The sequence below is a fragment of the Lepidochelys kempii genome, chromosome 8 (assembly GCF_965140285.1).
Source record: "Lepidochelys kempii isolate rLepKem1 chromosome 8, rLepKem1.hap1, whole genome shotgun sequence".
Taxonomy (NCBI): Eukaryota; Metazoa; Chordata; order Testudines; family Cheloniidae; genus Lepidochelys; species Lepidochelys kempii.
Genome location: NC_136387.1, coordinates 96,709,296 through 96,728,978, shown reverse-complemented (window position 1 = coordinate 96,728,978; position 19,683 = coordinate 96,709,296). Strand labels below are relative to the sequence as shown.

Below are 19,683 nucleotides of genomic sequence, written 5' to 3'. Positions count from 1 at the left end.
TACGTGAATAACATAGCTGAAGTCGACGTACTTAGATCGACTTACCCTGGTGTCTTCACCGTGGTGAGTTGACTGCTGCTGCTACCCCGTCAACTCCACCTGTGCCTCTCACTGCGGTGTAGTACAGGAGTCAACAGGAGAGCACTTGGAGATCAATTTATCGCATCTAGACTAGATGCGATAAATCGATCCCCGCTGGATCGATCGCTGCCCACTGATCCAGCTGGTAGTGTAGTCTTACCCTAAGATTTCTGTTTAGCATATCTAGCACGTAAATACCTTGCAATGCCAGCTACAAATGTGCCAAGCAAATGCCTGTTCTCATTTTCTGGTGACATTGTAAATAAGAAGAGGGCAGCATTATCTCCTGCAAACATAAACAAACTTGTTTGTCTCTTAGTGATTGGCTGAAAAAGAAGTCAGACTGAGTGGACTTGTAGGCTCTGAAGTTTTACATTGTTTTGTTTTTGAGTATAGTTATGTAAAAAAAAATCTACATTTGTAAGTTGCATTTTCACGACAGATATTGCACTACAGTACTTGTATGAGGTGAATTGAAAAATACTATTTCTTTTATCATTTTTACAGTGCAAATATTTATGATAAAAATATACACTTTGATTTCAGTTACAACACAGAATACAATATATATGAAAATGTAAAAAAAATCCAAAATATTTTATAAATTTCACTTGGTATTCTATTGTTTAACATTGTGATTAAAACTGCAATTAATTGTGATTAATTTTTTAAATCACAATTAATTTTTTGAGTTAATCGTGTGAGTCAACTGTGATTAATCGACAGCCCTAAAAAATATGTCTCATATTTAAGTCAATTCAGAGAGATGAGACTTTTTTTTGTGTTCTGGGTAGGTAGGGAGGTGGCACTGGCATAGTATAAAAAATACCCTAGAAAATCTTATTGAAATGTGTTTTTAATGCAGCTGAATGAGTGTGAACATTCATGTTGTCTAGCTAGCAATTAGACATTTACATAGCCTTCTAGAACAGAGCCATCTGCTGGGGGAAGCCATGTAGTACAGAACTAAACAGGTCAAGGGACTACTTATTTATACTGTAATAGTTTCTTGGTAAATTTAAACACTGGGTCAGATACTCAGCTGGTGTAAATTAGCATAGCTGATCTGGGCTCACATTTCTTAAACATATTAGGGGGCTCATAAGCATTCACATTTCCCAAAAAGAAAAGGAGTACTTGTGGCACCTTAGAGACTAACCAATTTATTTGAGCATAAGCTTTCATGAGCTACAGCTCACTTCATCGGATGCATAAAACTTTCACCTCAGTTACAGCCATGTATGCGTGTGCTTCTCTGAATCAGAGACGCCCCCAAGATTTTTACTGTAATATTTTGAATATAAATAGTAAATATATTTTGAACTATTAATAATAATTATTATTATTACTTGCATTGTGACAGCACCCAAAGATCTCAATCAGGATCAAGCCCTATTATGCAAGCGACTCTACAAACTCAAAGTAACAGATAGTCCCTAGCCCAAAGAATAGAAGTCAGTGGAAGTTTTGGCTGAATAAGAACTGAGTAAGAGAGACAGATCCTCTGCTGCAGAATATCCTCCATGGCCCAAATTCAGTGGGTGGATCCACCTGGTAGAGTGGTGTAAAGGGCCAGAGCACAGTCCAGGTTTGGGCTTACTGAATTCCAAGATCTGGCTCAAATCAGTTGTCTGTCACAATCCGCTCTTCCCTGGTCGCTTAATATTCCCATTCCTTTTTCTCTTTAAGAAAATAAAAAGATTTTAAACTCAGTGCCCTATGTGTATATGTGCGCACACAGTGTACAACACAGTAGACAACTACAGCACTGGTCAAAAGTGGATTTGAATTAGTGACCCAGAGGTGAAAGGCTCTGTAGCCCAATTACCAGTCCCTCTGAGCAATCCACTCCCCCACCCCACCAGGATAAACTGTGGACTTTAACATATAACTCGAACAATATTGCTTCTATAGGGCAGGCTGAAGATGCTCCATATCCACAAAGAAATAGACTAATTTTAAATGTATATGTAAATTGTTAAAAAAAAGAGAGCATATGCCTTAACTTGCTGATTTTATTAAATATATGCATGAGAAATGTTGTTATAAAAATGTACAGTTTTACAGGAATTTAATTATATTTCTGAAATTACTTATATTTGTAAAAACAAGTGAAGTTATGGTGTACAAATGCATGATTAGTTTATGTATGACTATGGGCTCTTGTTCTCCTGCGGTGAACAGAGGAGGCAGGGTCCAGCTAGACTCTGTGGGTACTCTGCTAAAAAGACCCCCAGCAGCAAGTCTTAGAGCCTGGCTGTACAGACTTGGGCTTGTCCTACGGCACAAAAAATAGCAGTGTAGATGTTCCCACTTGGTCTGGAGCTCGAGTTCTGAGACCCACCCCTTGTGCCAGGTTTCAGAGCCCAGACTCCAGTCCAAGCTGGTGTCTACATTGCTATTTTTAGCCCCGTAGCAGGAACCTCCTTCTATCCTTGCCTCACCCCTTCCCCACATCTAATTGACCTTTTATTTTCAATTTTCCCCTGAACACTTCTCTTTTCCTTTGTCAGTTTTCCCCTGAACACTTCTCTTTTCCTTTGTCTATGCCCTTTGAGTCCCCTCTAAAACATATATATTGTGTATAACTATATTTAATTCTATAGCAGTACTGACAACCCCAAGGTTTCAAAAATAATGAAATCAGGCTCCCAAATAATTATGAGATAGAGTTAAAAACCACGAAATTGTAAAAAATATTAATGTTGGTGTGCTACAGCAGTGCCTCCTTGAACACCCTCATAGGTGTGTCTGCCTCAGTTTCTCCTTTCAGAATCCCCAATAGCTCCACTGCAGGCTCTTTTGCTTAAATAACAGCTCTTTTGGGGCCCAGTTTATTACCAGAACATAGTTCAAAAAGTCCTCAACAAAAGTCCCAAACTTAGTCCATTTCCCACACTCAATGTACATAATGCTTAAAACCCTACTCTTCTCAGTGGGGACCACACCACACACGCGCAGCATCTCTGCTGGGAGTCCTTCTGTACCATACTCCAGTGTCTTCTGCCAAAGTTAGATTCCTTGTCAGTTTTCTTCTATCTCTCGGCTAGGATGGCCACTCCAGGCCTTGCAGCTAGAATGGAACCCCACTTTTCCCAGCAGGAACCCCTACAGCCTCTTTGCTAGGAGATCATCCTCACCAGCAGAGCATCCCTCCCTATCCTTGGCCTCCTCATTGTTCCCCTGGGTTCAGCTTTCTGGTACTAAGACATCAGCAGGTGAGCTGCACTGCTGTTCCCCTGTCTTCATCCTCTCTGGCCCTCGGCTTTGACTCTCCAGCTTAAAAATCGGTAGGCAACTCCCTCTGTTGCTCTCTGGCCTTTACTCTCTCCAGCCCTGGCTCTCTAGCTTGGGGAAGTTAGCCAGCAAATGCCTATTATTATTATTGCTCTCCTATCATCATGCGTCCTATGGAACCACCTACAGTTTCCTTCAGGGACCTTCCAGAGTCTCCCAGGTCTCTCACCTGCCTTTTTCCTGAATAATTGAGTCTGCACGCTAGGGCAACCCTAACTCACCAGGTCTCTCACCCTCTAGAGCCCAGCTGCCCTCTTTTAAACCCAACTGGGAGGCAGCTGATGAATCACAGGTGCACTGAGCCTACTCCCTCTGAAAAGGCTGGCATCACCCTATGACAGTGGGGTTCTGTTTATTTATTTTGTTGTGTTTGAGCCTTTAGGATTCACATTTCTAAGCTGTTCTGTGCAACCATGAGACTCAAAACTTATTTTTGTTTTTAAATGAAAGCTGAGATTGTGATATATTCACCTGACTCTAGGAGCTGGTGCTTTAAGAAAAACACCAAATATTGCAAGAGATACTGGCTCAGATCCTACTCTGTAGTTTGGCCACTTTGCTTTGCAGCACCAGCAGCTTCTGGCCCTATATACAGGATAGCTATCCATGGAAGGACCACCCCAGGTTGGGAGGGCCATCCAGTGGGATAGGGTTAGTCTAGTAGCTCCTACATGTCCTCACTCTACTGTTGTCAGCACAGGGAACATGGCAGAGGTTTTCTTTCCTATATCCTACTAATCTTTGGCTGTTATAGCATCCCTTTTGGGCCACCGGCAGATAGAATGACTTAGAGTAGATAAAAGGCTTTTGTTCTGCATTATGCCAAGGAACTGCACAGGCACACAGCTGGCCCAGAACTGCGGGAGTGCAAAGGTCACCTTTGTACCCCTCTCCTGAGCTGTGCTATGCATTTCTCAACCATAACTAAGGAGCTGGGCCATTATGTCTACTGTTGTTATTAAACCATTTGCTATTATTTCTATAGTGCCCTAAGTGCCCATAGAGCTGTACAGCAGGAGACCTATCCCAAACTAATTACAGGTTACCTGTCCAAAAGAGTTTACAGTCTAGGAGAATAATATAGAACATTACAACATGAAATCAGAGTGGAACATACTTATCAATGTGTGATATAATTATATTTGGTATGGGGAAAATGTGATAGCATGTATGTGCATGAGGGGCTTGGAAGGATTAGATTTTTATCAGTAAATGTTGGTAAATGTTGATATCACCACACACAAGAACATAAGAATGGCCATACTGAGTGAGACAAATGGTCCACCTAGCCCAGTACCCTCTCTTCTGAAAGGTGGTTGATGCCAGATGCTTCAGAGGGAGTGAACAGAACAGGGCAATTTATCCAGTGATCTACCCCGTCATCCATACCCAGCTTCTATCAGTCAGAGGTTTAACGACACCCAGAGCATGGGGTTGCATCTCTGACCATCTTGGCTAATAGCCATTGATGGACCTATCATCTATGAACTGATCTAATTCTTTTTTTAATCCAGTTATACTTTTGGCCTCCATAATATCCCCTGGCAATCACAAGGGTGTGCATTGTGTGAAGTACTTCCTTATGTTTATTTTAAATCTGATGCCTATTAATTTCATTGGGTGACCCCTGATTCCTGTGTTATGTGAAGGGGTAAATAACACTTTATTCACTTTCTCCACATCATTCACAATATTGTAGACCTCTGTCATATCTCTCCTCAGTCATCTCTTTTCCAAACTGAACAGTCCTAGACTTTTAAATCTCCCCTCATATACAACCAGTTCCGTACCCCTAGTCATTTTTGTTGCTCTCCTCTGTACTTTTTCCCAATTCTAAAATATATTTTTTGAGATGGAGTGATCAGAACTGAACGCAGTATTCAAGGTGTGGGTGTACCATGTATTTATACAGTGGCAATATGATGTTGTCTGTTTTACTATCTATCCCTTTCCCAGTGGTTTCTGACATTCTGTTAGTTTTTTGACTGCTGCTGCACATTTAATAGGTGTTGTCAGAAAATTATCCATATTGACTCCAAGATCTCTTTCTTGAGTGGTAACAACTAATTTAGACTCCATCATTTTGTATGTATGGTTGGGATTATATTTTCCAATGTGTATTACTTTGCATTTATCAGACCTAGTATAGACTCTGCTATTTACTTCTCTCCACTGTGCAGTGTGGATGTTTATTCCTACCCTTTGTTTCCTGTCTTTTAACCAGTTACTGATCCATAAGAGGACCTCTTATCCCATGACTCTTTACTGTGCTTAATAGACTTTGGTGAGTGTAGGGGCAAGGTTGTGGAAGATTGGCGAGGAGCTAAGTGGTGGACTGAGTATGTGACTGGAGGTAAGTGGAGGATGCAGGCAGTTTCAATGAACTTTGTCCGACAGACCCTGCCAAAAGATATTGTAGCATAGCTCAGCATATTTTTGCCTGTAAACGAGTCAGTTTATGTAATGAGCATAAATCGTACATATAAGAATGTAACCAGCTGTTGACCCCATGTAACCTCGAGATAAGCACGGAAAATATAGCGCCGCAGAGAACTCCCCCCCGGCGGAGTCCTGCCTGGTCAGCTGAACGGCCAGAGTCCCCTGCAGCCCCTCCGCGCATCCTAGGGGCTCCCCGCGCAGATTGGAGCCTAATTCTTCCTTCCTTCAATAAAGCATAGTTTACTATTCTTAGGCCTGAGTGTCCTCCTTTCGCTGGTATCTCCCCCCCCCCCCCCGCCCCAGCCCTTGTGGGCACAGTGGGGATCTTGCCAATAGTTTTCTGAAAGTCCAACTACACTACTTCTACTGGATCACCTTTGTCCACAGGTTTCTTGACCCCCCTATCCCATGACTCTTTACTGTGCTTAAGAGACTTTGGTGGAGATCTTGCCAATGCTTTTCTGAAAGTCCAAGTACACTACTTCTACTGGATCACCCTTGTCCACAGGTTTCTTGACCCTCCTCAAAGAATTCTAATATATTGGTGAGGCATGATTTCCCTTTACAACAGCCATGTTGACTGTACCCCCAACATATTGTGTTCATCTATGTGTCTGATAATTCTGTTTTTTACTACAGTTTCAGCCAATTTGCCTGTTACTGAAGTTAGGCTTATTGGCCTGTAACTGCCTCTGGAGCCTTTTTAAAAAATTGGCCTCACATTAGCTATCTGCCAGTCATATGGTACAGAGGCTAAATCATAGGTTACATACCACAGTTATCAGAGTAACAGCCGTGTTAGTCTGTATTCGCAAAAAGAAAAGGAGTACTTGTGGCACCTTAGAGACTAACCAATTTATTAGAGCATAAGCTTTCGTGAGCTACAGCTCACTTCATCAGATGCATATCGTGGAAACTGCAGCAGACTTTATATATACACAAAGAATATGAACCAATACCTCCTCCCACCCCAGGTATTGGTTCATATTCTTTGTGTATATATAAAGTCTGCTGCAGTTTCCATGATATGCATCTGATGAAGTGAGCTGTAGCTCATGAAAGCTTATGCTCTAATAAATTGGTTAGTCTCTAAGGTGCCACAAGTACTCCTTTTCTTTTTGCATACCACAGTTAGTAGTTCTGCAGTTTCATATTTGAATTCCTTCAGAACACATGGGGGAATACCATCTGGTCCTGGTGACTTATTTCTGTTTATCAACTTGTTCCAAATCATCCTCTATTGACACGTCACTCTGGGACAGTTCCTCAGATCTATCACCTAAAAAGAATGGCTCAGGTGTGGGAATCTTCCTCACATCCTCTGCAGTGAAGACCAATGCAAAGAATTCATTTAGCTTCTCTGCAACAGCCTTTCGCACCTTGATTGTCCAGTGGCCCCACTGATTGTTTGGCAGGCTTTCTTCTTCTGCTGTACTTAAAAACTAACAGCAATTTTTGTTGTGTCTTTTGCCAGTTGCTCTTCTTTTTTGGCCACCCTAATTATACTTTTAAACTTGACTTGCGAGAATTTATGCTCCTTTCTATTTTCCTCTGTAGGATTTAACTTCCAGTTTTTAAAGGATGTCTTTTTGTCTCTAACCGCCTCTTTTACTGTGTTGTTTAGCCATGATGGCAGTTTTTTTTTTTTTGGTCCTCTGTTTTTTATTTTGGGTATACAGTTAGTTTGAGCCTCTATCATAGTGTTTTTAAAAAGTGTCCATGCAGCTTGAAGGTATTTTACTCTTGTGGCTGTTCCTTTTAATTTCTGTTTAATTAGCTTCCTCATTTTTGTGTAGTTCTTCTTTTTGAAGTTAAATGCTACTGTGGTGGGTTTCTTTGGCATTTTCCCCCACACAAGGATACTACATTAATTCCATTATGGTTGCTATTACCAAGAGGTTCCGCTATATTCACCTCTTGAACAGATCCTGTGTGCCATTTAGGACTAAATCAGGAATTGCCTCTCCCCTTTTGAGTTTCAGGATTAGCTGCTCCAAGAAGCAATCTTTAATGATGTCTAGAAATTTTATGTCTGCATCCCATCCTGAGGTGACAGGTTCCCAGTTAATATGTGGATAGTTGAAATCGCCCATTATTATTGGGTTTTCTGTTTTTGTGGCCTATCTAATCTCCCGGAGAATTTCACAATCATAGTCACCATCCTGGTCAGGTGGTCGTCAGTGTGTTCCTACTGATACAATCTTCTTATTCAAGCATGGAATTTCTATCCATAGAGATTCTATGGTATTGTTGGATTCATTTAAGATTTTTACTGTATTTGACTCTATGCTTTCTTTCACATACAGTGCCACTTCCCCACTGTGTGACCTACATATTTTGCCTACTATCATGCCTACATATTTTGAATCATAGAACTGGAAGGGACCTCAAGAGGTCGTCTAGTCCAGTCCCTGCACTCAAGGCAGGACTAAGTATTATCTAGACCATCCCTGACAGCTGTTTGTTCAACCTGCTTTTAAAAATCCCCAATGATGGAGATTCCACAACCTCCCTAGGCAATTTATTCCAGTACTTAACCACTCTGACAGTTAGCAAGTTTTTCCTAATGTCCAACCTAAACCTTCCTTGCTGCAATTGAAGCCCATTGCTTCTTGTCCTATCCTCAGAGGTTAAGGACAATAATTTTTCTCCCTCCTCCTTGTAACAACCTTTTATGTACTTGAAAACTGTTATCACGTCGCCTCTCAGTCTTCTCTTCTCCAGACTAAATAAACCTGATTTTTTCAATCTTCCCTCACAGGTCATGTTTTCTAGACCTTTAATCATTTTTGTCGCTCTTCTCTGGAGTTTATCCAATTTGTCCACATCTTTCCTGAAACGTGACGCCCAGAACTGGACACAATACTCCAGTTGAGGCCTAATCAGTGCAGAGTAGAGCGGAAGAATTACTTCTCATGTCTTGCTTACAGTACTCCTGCTAATACATCCCAGAATTATGTTTGCTTTTTTTGCAACAGTGTTACACTGTTGACTCATATTTAGCTTGTGATCCACTATGACCCCCAGATCCCTTTCTGCAGTACTCCTTCCTAGGCAATGATTTCCCATTTTGTATGTGTGCAACTGATTGTTCTTTCCTAAGTGGAGTACTTTGCATTTGTCCTGATTAAATTTCATGCTATTTACTTCAGACCATTTCTCCAGTTTGTCCAGATCATTTTGAATTTTAATCCTATCCTCCAAAGCACTTGCAACCCCTCCCAGCTTGGTATCATTCACAAGCTTTATAAGTGTACTCTCTATGTTATTATCTAAATCATTGATGAAGATGTTGAACAGAACCGGACCCAGAACCGATCCCTGCAGGACCCCACTCGTTATGCCCTTTCAGCATGACTGAACCACTGATAACTACACTCTGGGAATATTTTCCAACCAGTTATGCAGCCACCTTGTAGTAGTTTTATCTAGGTTGCATTTTCCTAGTTTGTTTATGAGGTCATGCGAAACAGTATCAAAAGCCTTACTAAAGTCAAGATATACTACACCTACCGCTTCCCCCCTAGCCACAAGGCTTGTTACCCTGTCAAAGAAAGCTATCAGGTTGGTTTGACATGATTTGTTCTTGACAAATCCATGCTGTTATTTATCACCTTATTATCTTCTAGGTGTTTGCAAATTGATTGCTTAATTATTTGCTCCATTATCTTTCCAGGGACAGAAGTTAAACTGACTGGTCTGTAATTCCCCGGGGTTGTCCTTATTTCCCTTTTTATAGATGGGCACTATATTTGCCCTTTTCCAGTCTTCTGGAATGTCTCCCGTCTCCCATGACTTTCAAAGATAATTGCTAATGGCTCAGATATCTCCTCAGTCAGCTCCTTGAGTATTCTAGGATGCATTTCATCGGATCCTGGTGATTTGAAGACATCTAACTTGTCTAAGTAATTTTTGACTTGTTCTTTCCCTATTTTAGACTCTGATCCTACCTCATTTTCATCAGCATTCACTACATTAGACGTCCAATTGCCACCAACCTTCTTGGTGAAAACCGAAACAAAGAAGTCATTAAGCACCTTTGCCATTTCCACATTTTCTGTTATTGTCTTTCCCCCCTCATTGAGTAACAGGCCTACTCTGTCCTTGGTCTTCCTCTTGCTTCTAATGTATTTGTAGAATGTTTTCTTGTTTCCTTTTATGTCCCTAGCTAGTTTGATCTTGTATTGTGCCTTGGCTTTTCTAATTTTGTTGCTACATACTTGTGTTATTTGTTTATATTCATCCTTTGTAATTTGACCAAGTTTCCACTTTTCGTAGGACTCTTTTTTGAGTTTTAGATCATTGAAGATCTCCTGGTTAAGCCCGGGTGGTCTCTTACCATACTTCCTATTCCTACGCAGTGGGATAGTTTACACACACAAAACAACAAAAAATATTTCCATTGATAATAATCCAAATTTACAGATGGGCAAAGTAACAAAAAATATTGCTTGAGAACTAATTAGAGTTTGATTTAAGAATATTTATTTTGTATATTTTGACATGTGATGGTGACAATTTGGGTTTTAATGATTATAAAACTTTAATTTTTTGAATCACAATGTCTACTCTCATTAAATAATTACTGTCTGACTCACTGATGTCTGACACCCCCCACATAACTTCCCACAACTGTGAAAACTTAAATAAATATAGAAAAAGGCACTTAAAATAGATGGATATTATCCATTGAAATTATTTTAAAAAGTTGAATTTTGCCAAGCTTGGCAAAGGCACTATATAAAATTAGTTATGGTATTATTTCCAGAAGGGATTAATTAAGCTGCAAGTTCATCAGGCATGCTATTTTCCATATAATGCATGTTAGTTTACACTTGCCTTTACTGATTAGGAATGCCTTGGAAGTAAAAGCTATGTGAGCTTACATAATACTGCTCTGCTAACACTGGACATATACAGTGCCTCCAAACTAAGAGACAAATTAACATTAATTTTGCTCTCAGCTGTGGATAAGCTACCCTAGTCTTCTTTGTGAAAATGAATGTACATTCCAATGACCAAAAAAAAAAAAATGTGTTCAGTCTGGAATCCCATTCCTCCTTATTATGCTTGTCATTTCTCTTAGTATGTCTGACTGACAGGCTCAGAGCAAGGTTTGGCAAATATCACTGTAGAGATTTCATACCTACTTTACAGTTTTGTCTCAATAAACAAAAAGTCTCCAATAAAGTCATTTTTTATTTGAGTGAGTTTAAAAGTGATCTGGAATAAACACCACCATGCAGCCAGGACATCAGACACTATACATTTGTATTTCACTGTCTCTTGGAAATAGACAGAGCTAATATTTCGAGCACATAATCTAGTCTATATAATGCTTTTTTCAAAGCATTATGGGCCTGATTTTCAGAGCAAACACAACTCCAGTTGAAGCTAATACAAAACACATGCTAGTTTAGTGACCACATATATTCTTTCCTTATACTATAGAATACCAGGGTTAGAAGGGACCACAGGAGGTCATCTAGTCCAACTCCCTGCTCAAAGCAGGACCAATCCCCAATTTTTGCCCCAGATCCCTAAATGGCCCCCTCACAGATTGATCTCACAACCTTAGGTTTAGCAGGCTAATGCTCAAACCACTGAGCTATCCCTCCCCCGAAGTCTCTCTATAGCAAGTCTCTCTCTCAAAATATGGCAAAGAAGTGTAAATTAACTGTGATGTTTTGTATGACTTGCAAGTTATATTTTTTCAACAGATTAGATTTAGCTTATGGTATAGTGGTTGATTCATACAACATTTTAATTTGTTTACTTTCAATAAAAAATCATTTTTTTTAAATGAAAAATATAAGTTCATTTCAAAAGCTAGTTTGTTAGCAAACAATATTTCTGTGAGTTATTTTGGCAGGATGTTCCTATTGATCCAGAACCCTCTTCAGCTAAAGCCACGTTTTTCTATCCATGTTCATAAATCCGTCACAAAATATTAATGCATTATAGCGCTTTCTACAATAGTCTTTGCACTTACACAACAACTTAGTTACAATGTAAAGGTAGTTTTGTTGCCTCATTTAGGACACTAGATCTATTATTTTGAGCAAATTGTCGCACTCACTTACCTTGAGACAACCAGTGGTAGAATCAACATTTTCAGCATCCTCATCAATAACTCCCCGGGGAATTGGAAATAACTAATTTCCTACAAATATATGGAGAGATGTGTTTATGGTTTTGATGTGTAAGAGTCTCTTTCTTCATAAGGCACCTTACAGTTGCTGGTAAAACTGAATGTTCTCATAAAATTGTACGATCGGTTTATATTACTTGCAACTACTGCATATCATTTCAAGTGGTACAGATGGCAGAAGTTGGGGAAATTTTTTGTAAATGACTAGGACTACGTAATGTGTTCTGACTAGGGCTATGTAATGTGTTCAGGAGAAAATAAAATAAGCTTTGCTTCACTCAGGGACACTTTGAAATATTGTGGATCTAAAAAAAAACAAACAAAAAACAATTCTGCCTTAACAGTACAATGAAATAGGTGCTAGTGAGAATTCGTTAGTCACAGACACCTGTCCTAATGATCAGTAATATCTCCATCCCCTTCAGTGGTTTCTCCATATTAATCTAATTGTATTGTGCATCTGCGTGCCAAAGCAGTGAAATATATAGACCCTTTATGGCCACAATTAATAGGTTTCGCTGCATAATCTCTTTATTCTGTATTTTGCCCATATCACTCTATGTGCATGAAGCTATTGTTTGGACGTAGAAGATTTTCAACTCAGGGCCAGCAGCAGAATATGTCAAAATTGGTTTAATGATCACATATTTTTGAAGTACCATAACTTGTTTAAAATATTAAAACGTTTATTCTTAGGGAAAAATTTGTTCAGCAATGCATTTGTCACTGCCTGTCTGGTCTGTCAGGCTATTCTGGATAGAAAGAATTGAGCACCTACAAACAGATTAGTAGAGGTGTTTGAAGAGAAATCCCCTGGTGAATGTAATAAGTTGTGCTTTTATTAATGGGACATCCCAGTTCAGTTCTTATAAAATATACTCAGTGTGAAATAAATATCTGTTACTCTGGTATGTTAACCATAAAAATTTCCCTAGTATTTTCATTGGAAATACATGTTCTAATACAAATTCAAATAGAATGTACTCTGACACCAGTTAACAAGTTACACTGTTACCATTTCTATATAGTACAATGCAGTATTTCATTCAGTTTCAAAATCCTGTATTCATACATGCAACATCACAATGTGCTTCTTCAGGTAGACTTGCAGTGTCTTAATGACAGTTTGTCCAGCGTATATTGTATATAAAATCTATGGAAGGACCCAAAGAAAACAAGGTAGGCGCCTATCAAAATACTACCACACTAACAAATTAATTTTTGTCTTGAAATACCCATCCTTGAAGTTCCATAGGTTGTTTTATCTCTTCTTTTGCTACAGAACTGACATTTTCTGCCCAGTGTCACACTCATTTGTTACTGACCTGCTGAGAGAGCCGCCTGGTCCTGAGGAAGAATCCAAGAAGACATCCCACTATCACAGACAATACTGACAGAATGAGCAAACCATTTCTTTTACAAACATCCTTGACCCGAGCCAGCATTGCATCAAATGCCACTGCCATGCTGTCCTCAGTGCTCTTTGGAGAAGAATCAGCATCCCATGCAGAGAGACCTCACTAGCTTCCCTTGTTAGAATAGACAGCTCTAGCTCTGTATAGATCAGATCAAAGCACTTCTAGGACTGCTTAGCTGACCAGCAAGGTCACCCCTCTGCCAATAGCCACCAAGCATGCAGCTGGCATTATTGTTCCAAATTAATACCAACAATCCTATTATTGACTACATCATTAAGAACCTGGAAGAAGATTAAGGAGCTCTGGAAAATTAGAACAGAATGTAGTAGTATTTCTAAAACAAGAGTGAGTCAGAACAGAGTGACACTCACATGAATGAAAAATAATATTTTCATGTATTCCTTAACCCTTGAATCATGGTCTCCTAACATCCAGGCCTAGAAAGAAGTAGTGAAAGTTATGCATTTAAATGGACAGAAAATATATTTTTCATACAGTACATATACTAAAGGGCAGGGCAGGTAACACTTTGAACTGGACTATCACAACAGGTCAGATCAGGTGAGACTGAACTTCATTAACTAAAGCAGGTCTGGTTTTTGCTTTTAGTAAATGTGGTTAGCAAAAGGCTGGGCAAATACAATGATAAACTGCATTAACAAACTGAATATTATTGGAGAAAAACATAAAAGGGGACTCGACAGTACTTCACATTTTTTATCTTGGGAGTGAAATGATTTCACTTTCCCGCCTTCCACTGTGTTGATTAGAGCAGGGGCCAACTTACTTTCAGAGGATTATCAGCCTAACCCACATGGATCTTTCCTTTCCTTTGGTATGTCTAATCGTCCCATTCATTCAATTCAAACATAGATTTTTCTGCAGTATAATGAATGTCTTGTAAAACTATACTATCACAACCATCCACTAAACTATAGCATACCATATTGTTAGTACGGTGTTTGGACCATAACTCTAGCATTCTGAAGTGTTTCTATAAACAATCTATAACACTGTACAGTATACATGGGGGATTCATAAGATTATGTTTAGCACTGTATTATATTATAGATGAGCACACTACACATGAGCCCTGTAGAAAAGCCCATGAGGAAATTAATAATTATGTATTCAGTACAGAGTTTGTATGGTAAATATGGCAATGGGCCACACACTGAATGATGAGACCAAAAAGAAATACTGAATATAAATAAATAATATAAAATAAACAAATAAATAAACCATAAATATAGTAATGAGCAGTGAGCAGCATCCCTCCATTTTGTGCACTGAATGAGGCTAGATCCCAGAAAAAAAAGTGTGTGTTTATGTAATTAAAGACTGTATCACAATTTATATGCACAAGAGGGCCAAATTAAGGTTGCACAGGCAACCTTAATTCTGGAGTAACCTAACTTTTGAGTGCTTGACTTTGCAATCTTAATATTCTTTTAACAGATTTTTTTAAAATATAATTTCTTATATTTTTAAAAAATCAAACAGAAAAAACAGAAATTTGACTATGTGGAACCATATTGATCCTCACGCTCCACAGCACACACATTTGTCACTGCAATCAATAGCAGGAGCAGGTTGTTATCTGGGATGTGGGCCAGCAACTAGAGGGGGATGTGACACACACTTTTAGCAGTTGGTTTTCACAGTTATTTACCAGACAGAGGAGTAATGCTGAGACTCAGGAATCCTGGATTCATTTCAGGTTCTGGAAGAAAGTGTATCTAGTGGTTACAGACCCTTCTTTTCCACCCACCCCTAGTATGTGTCATAACAGCCTTTCTCTGCCTAATCCCTGCCCTCACAGCCTGTCTCTGTCCTTGCCACTGCCTCTATCCCCCACAAGCTTGTCTCTGCCCACTCTGCCCCATCCTATTCCACCTCTGTCCTCCTTCCCCCAGTCTGTCTCTGTTCCCATCACCCTATGGCATTCCAGTTAGGCAGCTTCCTCCTTCTCCATGCAGCCCCTAGGCACTAGCAGCAGGATCACTGACAGCACAGAAAAGACAGTTTCCCTACTCTCAGTTCCTGCACCTAATGTTACAGTTACTCCTCAGTGCTTGGAGGAGCAAATGCAGAGAAAGTTGTGCACAGACCAGGTTTGGAGCATGTCCAGTACAGACAATCATCTGAGAATTTAGCTCCAGGCCAATGGGAGCTGCTGGAAACAGCGGCCAGCATATCCCTCAGCCAATGCCACTTCCAGCAGCTCCCATTGGCTTGGAGCAGCGAACCAAGGCCACTGAGAGCCACAATCGGCCAAACCTGCAGACGCGGCAGGTAAACAAACTGGCCCAGGCCGCCAGGGGCTTTCCCTGCACAAGCAGCGGAACAAATTTGGGAACCACTGCTCTACAGCTTTACTTGGATATGATATTCAAGTCCTGTTCCAAACTGTTGTGCAATGTTGCTGTGCTCTGACTATTGTCATAAACCATCCCAGAGATGGCTGCATTTCAGGAGCAGTTCCCATATATACAGTTTGTAAGGCTCTTTAGAACCCTTCTAAAGCAAAGGCACTTTCTAAATGTAGGTAATTAAAAATCTGCTATTACTCATCCAACACTTAAGTCTCCTACCCCGCCACAATCCATCTTCTACGTATTTGCTTCCATGAATTGCTAAGTCTCTGAAAACACACCTTTTCTACGTGGTACATCTAGGTCAAGAGGCTTCACACCAATCTGTAATAACAGGAAAATAAACTATCCAAAATGAAATTTACACTATAATTATGTACTGTAGTAGGGAATGTCAATAAAAACTTAAGTCTGGCATATGCTATAATTAATAAAATGTTAGCCATTCACTTGAACACTGATATCATATCTGTGTAATGGTATAACCATGGTATGTTGTACCAAACACATACTATATATGGGTTCAGTTCTCAGCCCACCATTTGTTATATGACCTTGGGAAAGACTCTTCATGTCTGTAAAATGGGGACAACACTACTGCCGTAACAGGATCAGAGTGGTGAAATTACTTGATCCTACAAGGTGCTGAGCACCTTCAGTTCCTGTTCACTTTAATAGGAATTGAGGGCACTCATCACCTCATGGGAGGCATTCGTCATCTTGAAGGATGGTATCTTAAATAGGTGTAAAGTATTATCATTGTGGCATTTTCCTTTCGTGATTTACACTCGGGAATTTTCCTACTTATACCTTTCTTTTAAAGAGACTATCAATTTAAAAAAAATCACATTTATGACTGTAAATGTGCTGTTATTACATGTAGCACTAAAGATTACTATAACTTAAAGAAAAATATATATTGTAATTTGTTTATGTTGCACATTTGAAAATACCTTTGTGTGTAATGACTTTCACTGTTTCCCCTGTATAGTCAATGAATCAATTTCCCCTTTTATTCCTGTGGGTCTTTCACAAAGCAACAGGGTAGAGAAAACTTTAAAACAAGAAAATGTAGTTTAAAACCACAAAAACTGGAAGTGGGACTAAATGTGATTGCAGAGCCATTGGCCATTATCTTTGAAAACTCGTGGCGAACGGGGGAAGTCCCGGATGACTGGAAAAAGGCTAATGTAGTGCCAATCTTTAAAAAAGGGAAGAAGGAGGATTCTGGGAACTACAGGCCAGTAAGCCTCACTTCAGTCCCCGGAAAAATCATGGAGCAGGTCCTCAAAGAATCAATCCTGAAGCACTTACATGAGAGGAAAGTGATCAGGAACAGTCAGCATGGATTCACCAAGGAAAGGTCATGCCTGACCAATCTAATTGCCTTCTATGATGAGATTACTGGTTCTGTGGATGAAGGGAAAGCAGTGGATGTATTGTATCTTGACTTTAGCAAAGCTTTTGACACGGTCTCCCACAGTATTCTTGTCAGCAAGTTAAGGAAGTATGGGCTGGATGAATGCACTATAAGGTGAGTAGAAAGTTGGCTAGATTGTTGGGCTCAACGGGTAGTGATCAATGGCTCCATGTCTAATTGGCAGCCGGTGTCAAGTGGAGTGCCCCAGGGTCGGTCCTGGGGCCAGTTTTGTTCAATATCTTCATAAATGATCTGGAGGATGGTGTGGATTGCACTCTCAGCAAATTTGCGGATGATACTAAACTGGGAGGAGTGGTAGATACGCTGGAGGGCAGGGATAGGATACAGAGGGCCCTAGACAAATTGGAGGATTGGGCCAAAAGAAATCTGATGAGGTTCAATAAGGATAAGTGCAGGGTCCTGCACTTAGGACGGAAGAACCCAATACACAGCTACAGACTAGGGACCGAATGGCTAGGCAGCAGTTCTGCGGAAAAGGACCTAGGGGTGACAGTGGATGAGAAGCTGGATATGAGCCAGCAGTGTGCCCTTGTTGCCAAGAAGGCCAATGGCATTTTGGGATGTATAAGTAGGGGCATGGCGAGCAGATCAAGGGACGTGATCATCCCCCTCTATTCGACATTGGTGAGGCCTCATCTGGAGTACTGTGTCCAGTTTTGGGCCCCACACTACAAGAAGGATGTGGATAAATTGGAGAGTGTCCAGCGAAGGGCAACAAAAATGATAAGGGGTCTGGAACACATGAGTTATGAGGAGAGGCTGAGGGAAGTGGGATTGTTTAGTCTGCAGAAGAGAAGAATGAGGGGGGATTTGATAGCTGCTTTCAACTACCTGAGAGGTGGTTCCAGAGAGGATGGTTCTAGACTATTCTCAGTGGTGGAAGAGGACAGGACAAGGAGTAATGGTCTCCAGTTGCAGTGGGGGAGGTTTAGGTTGGATATTAGGAAAAACTTTTTCACTAGGAGGGTGGTGAAACACTGGAATGCGTTGCCTAGGGAGGTGGTGGAATCTCCTTCCTTAGAAGTTTTTAAGGTCAGGCTTGACAAAGCCCTGGCTGGGATGATTTAATTGGGTATGGGTCCTGCTTTTGAGCAGGGGGTTGGACTAGATGACCTCCTGAGGTCCCTTCCAACCCTGACATTCTATGATTCTATGATTCTATGAAATGGCAAGAATAGTTCCTGAAACTACTGTTAGGTTAAACCTTTTTTTAAAAGCTGAAATTTCAAGTCAAAAGTGCCTCTTTAATTATTGATATTTTCATCCTCTGAACATTTTAAAAACATTTTTGAGGCTTCTGTTATATAAGAAGTTAAGAAAGCAGCATAGACACCAAGATATTTTCACCTTGGTAATTTGATTGATGAAACTACTAGTGAAGTACCCATAACTAATTCCTTGAGGTATTTAAGTGACAGTACAGCCCCTGAGATGGAACTCAGAGATCAGTGTAACATTAGTGACCTGTACCTATCTCAGAAGTAACTCAGTCTTAGAAGGTTGTCAGTAAAATTCCTTCAGACAGCAGCAGGAAAAGATGGGGCAAAACTGAAAATAAGTGGAATCTTACAAATATTAGAAAAGAGATTTTTCAAAGTACAGAAGCTTCTCTTTTTGTGGATTTTTAATTTGCTGTGGGATGCATTCACCTGTATGAATACTTCACTCATCTGCAAGAATATGCTGCTGTAATTTTAGCATCAAAGATGTTAAGAGATGGAAAAGGCCCATTATTAGCAGATCATCTTGCTCACATCCTTACCTATGGAGGATTACTCTTAATACCCTGTTGTGTCCAGTTACAATATTTCCTGTCAAACATACTTTCAGTTTGTCTTACTTTTCTGCTTAGGTATGCTCCAAATTAATGCATAGGATTGTGAATATTCTCAATTCTGCTACTGACTCGTATGACTTTGGGCCAGTGACTTAATTGTGTAGTGCCTCAGTTTCCCCAACTGTAAAATGACAGGCTGATACTTCCATACCTCGGAGGGGCAGAGTGAAAATTAGTTTATTCATGTTTGTACAGCACTCTAATATCCTGGAATGGAAAGCTCCAGGGAGTGCAAGGTATTATTGTTGTTACAAAGTAGCTAACCTCATGTAACCCTTGCTCTTACAGCTTCAAAAGGAAGCTGAAAACTACTGAACACATTAGCCAAAGCCCCCCTTAAGGTTCCATCTGTTATGACTTGCCCAGAGTACTGGTTCATGCCGTGATCAGAGAGGGTGGCTTTGCTTTTAGAGAAAGAAAGGTGGGACAAGCACAGCCACAGTGACTGCAGTAGTCCATACCATACCCCAGGCTTTTAAATATAATCAGCATCCTGCAAGGAGGGATAGCTCCCTGGTTTGAGCATTGCCCTGCAAAACCCAGCGTTGTGAGCTCAATCCTTGAGGGGACCATTTGGGGCAGAAATTGGGGAGTGGGCCTGCTTTGAGCAGGGGGTTGGACTAGAGGACTTTCCACCCCTGGTA

At 40.2% G+C, this 19,683-nt stretch overlaps 1 protein-coding gene across 6 annotated transcripts in view; it reads right to left on the bottom strand.

Annotated features, from left to right (window-relative positions):
* SLC1A7 (solute carrier family 1 member 7) overlaps nucleotides 1–19,683 on the bottom strand; it is a 95,149-nt gene that overhangs the window by 74,482 nt on the left and 984 nt on the right. For 2 of the 6 annotated variants that reach the window (XM_073357662.2, XM_073357665.2), the window contains exons 1-4: nucleotides 16,043–16,143; nucleotides 15,059–15,109; nucleotides 13,758–13,823; nucleotides 11,901–11,980 (exon numbers count right to left, since the gene is read on the bottom strand). In XM_073357662.2, coding sequence (XP_073213763.1) covers nucleotides 11,901–11,980; nucleotides 13,758–13,817 — 140 coding nt within the window. In that variant the 5' untranslated portion in view covers nucleotides 13,818–13,823; nucleotides 15,059–15,109; nucleotides 16,043–16,143. Of the gene's footprint in view, nucleotides 1–11,900; nucleotides 11,981–13,293; nucleotides 13,670–13,757; nucleotides 14,565–15,058; nucleotides 15,110–16,042; nucleotides 16,147–19,683 lie in introns of those variants that run through there. The other 4 variants (XM_073357667.2, XM_073357663.1, XM_073357668.1 and 1 more) reach the window with 4 other exon arrangements.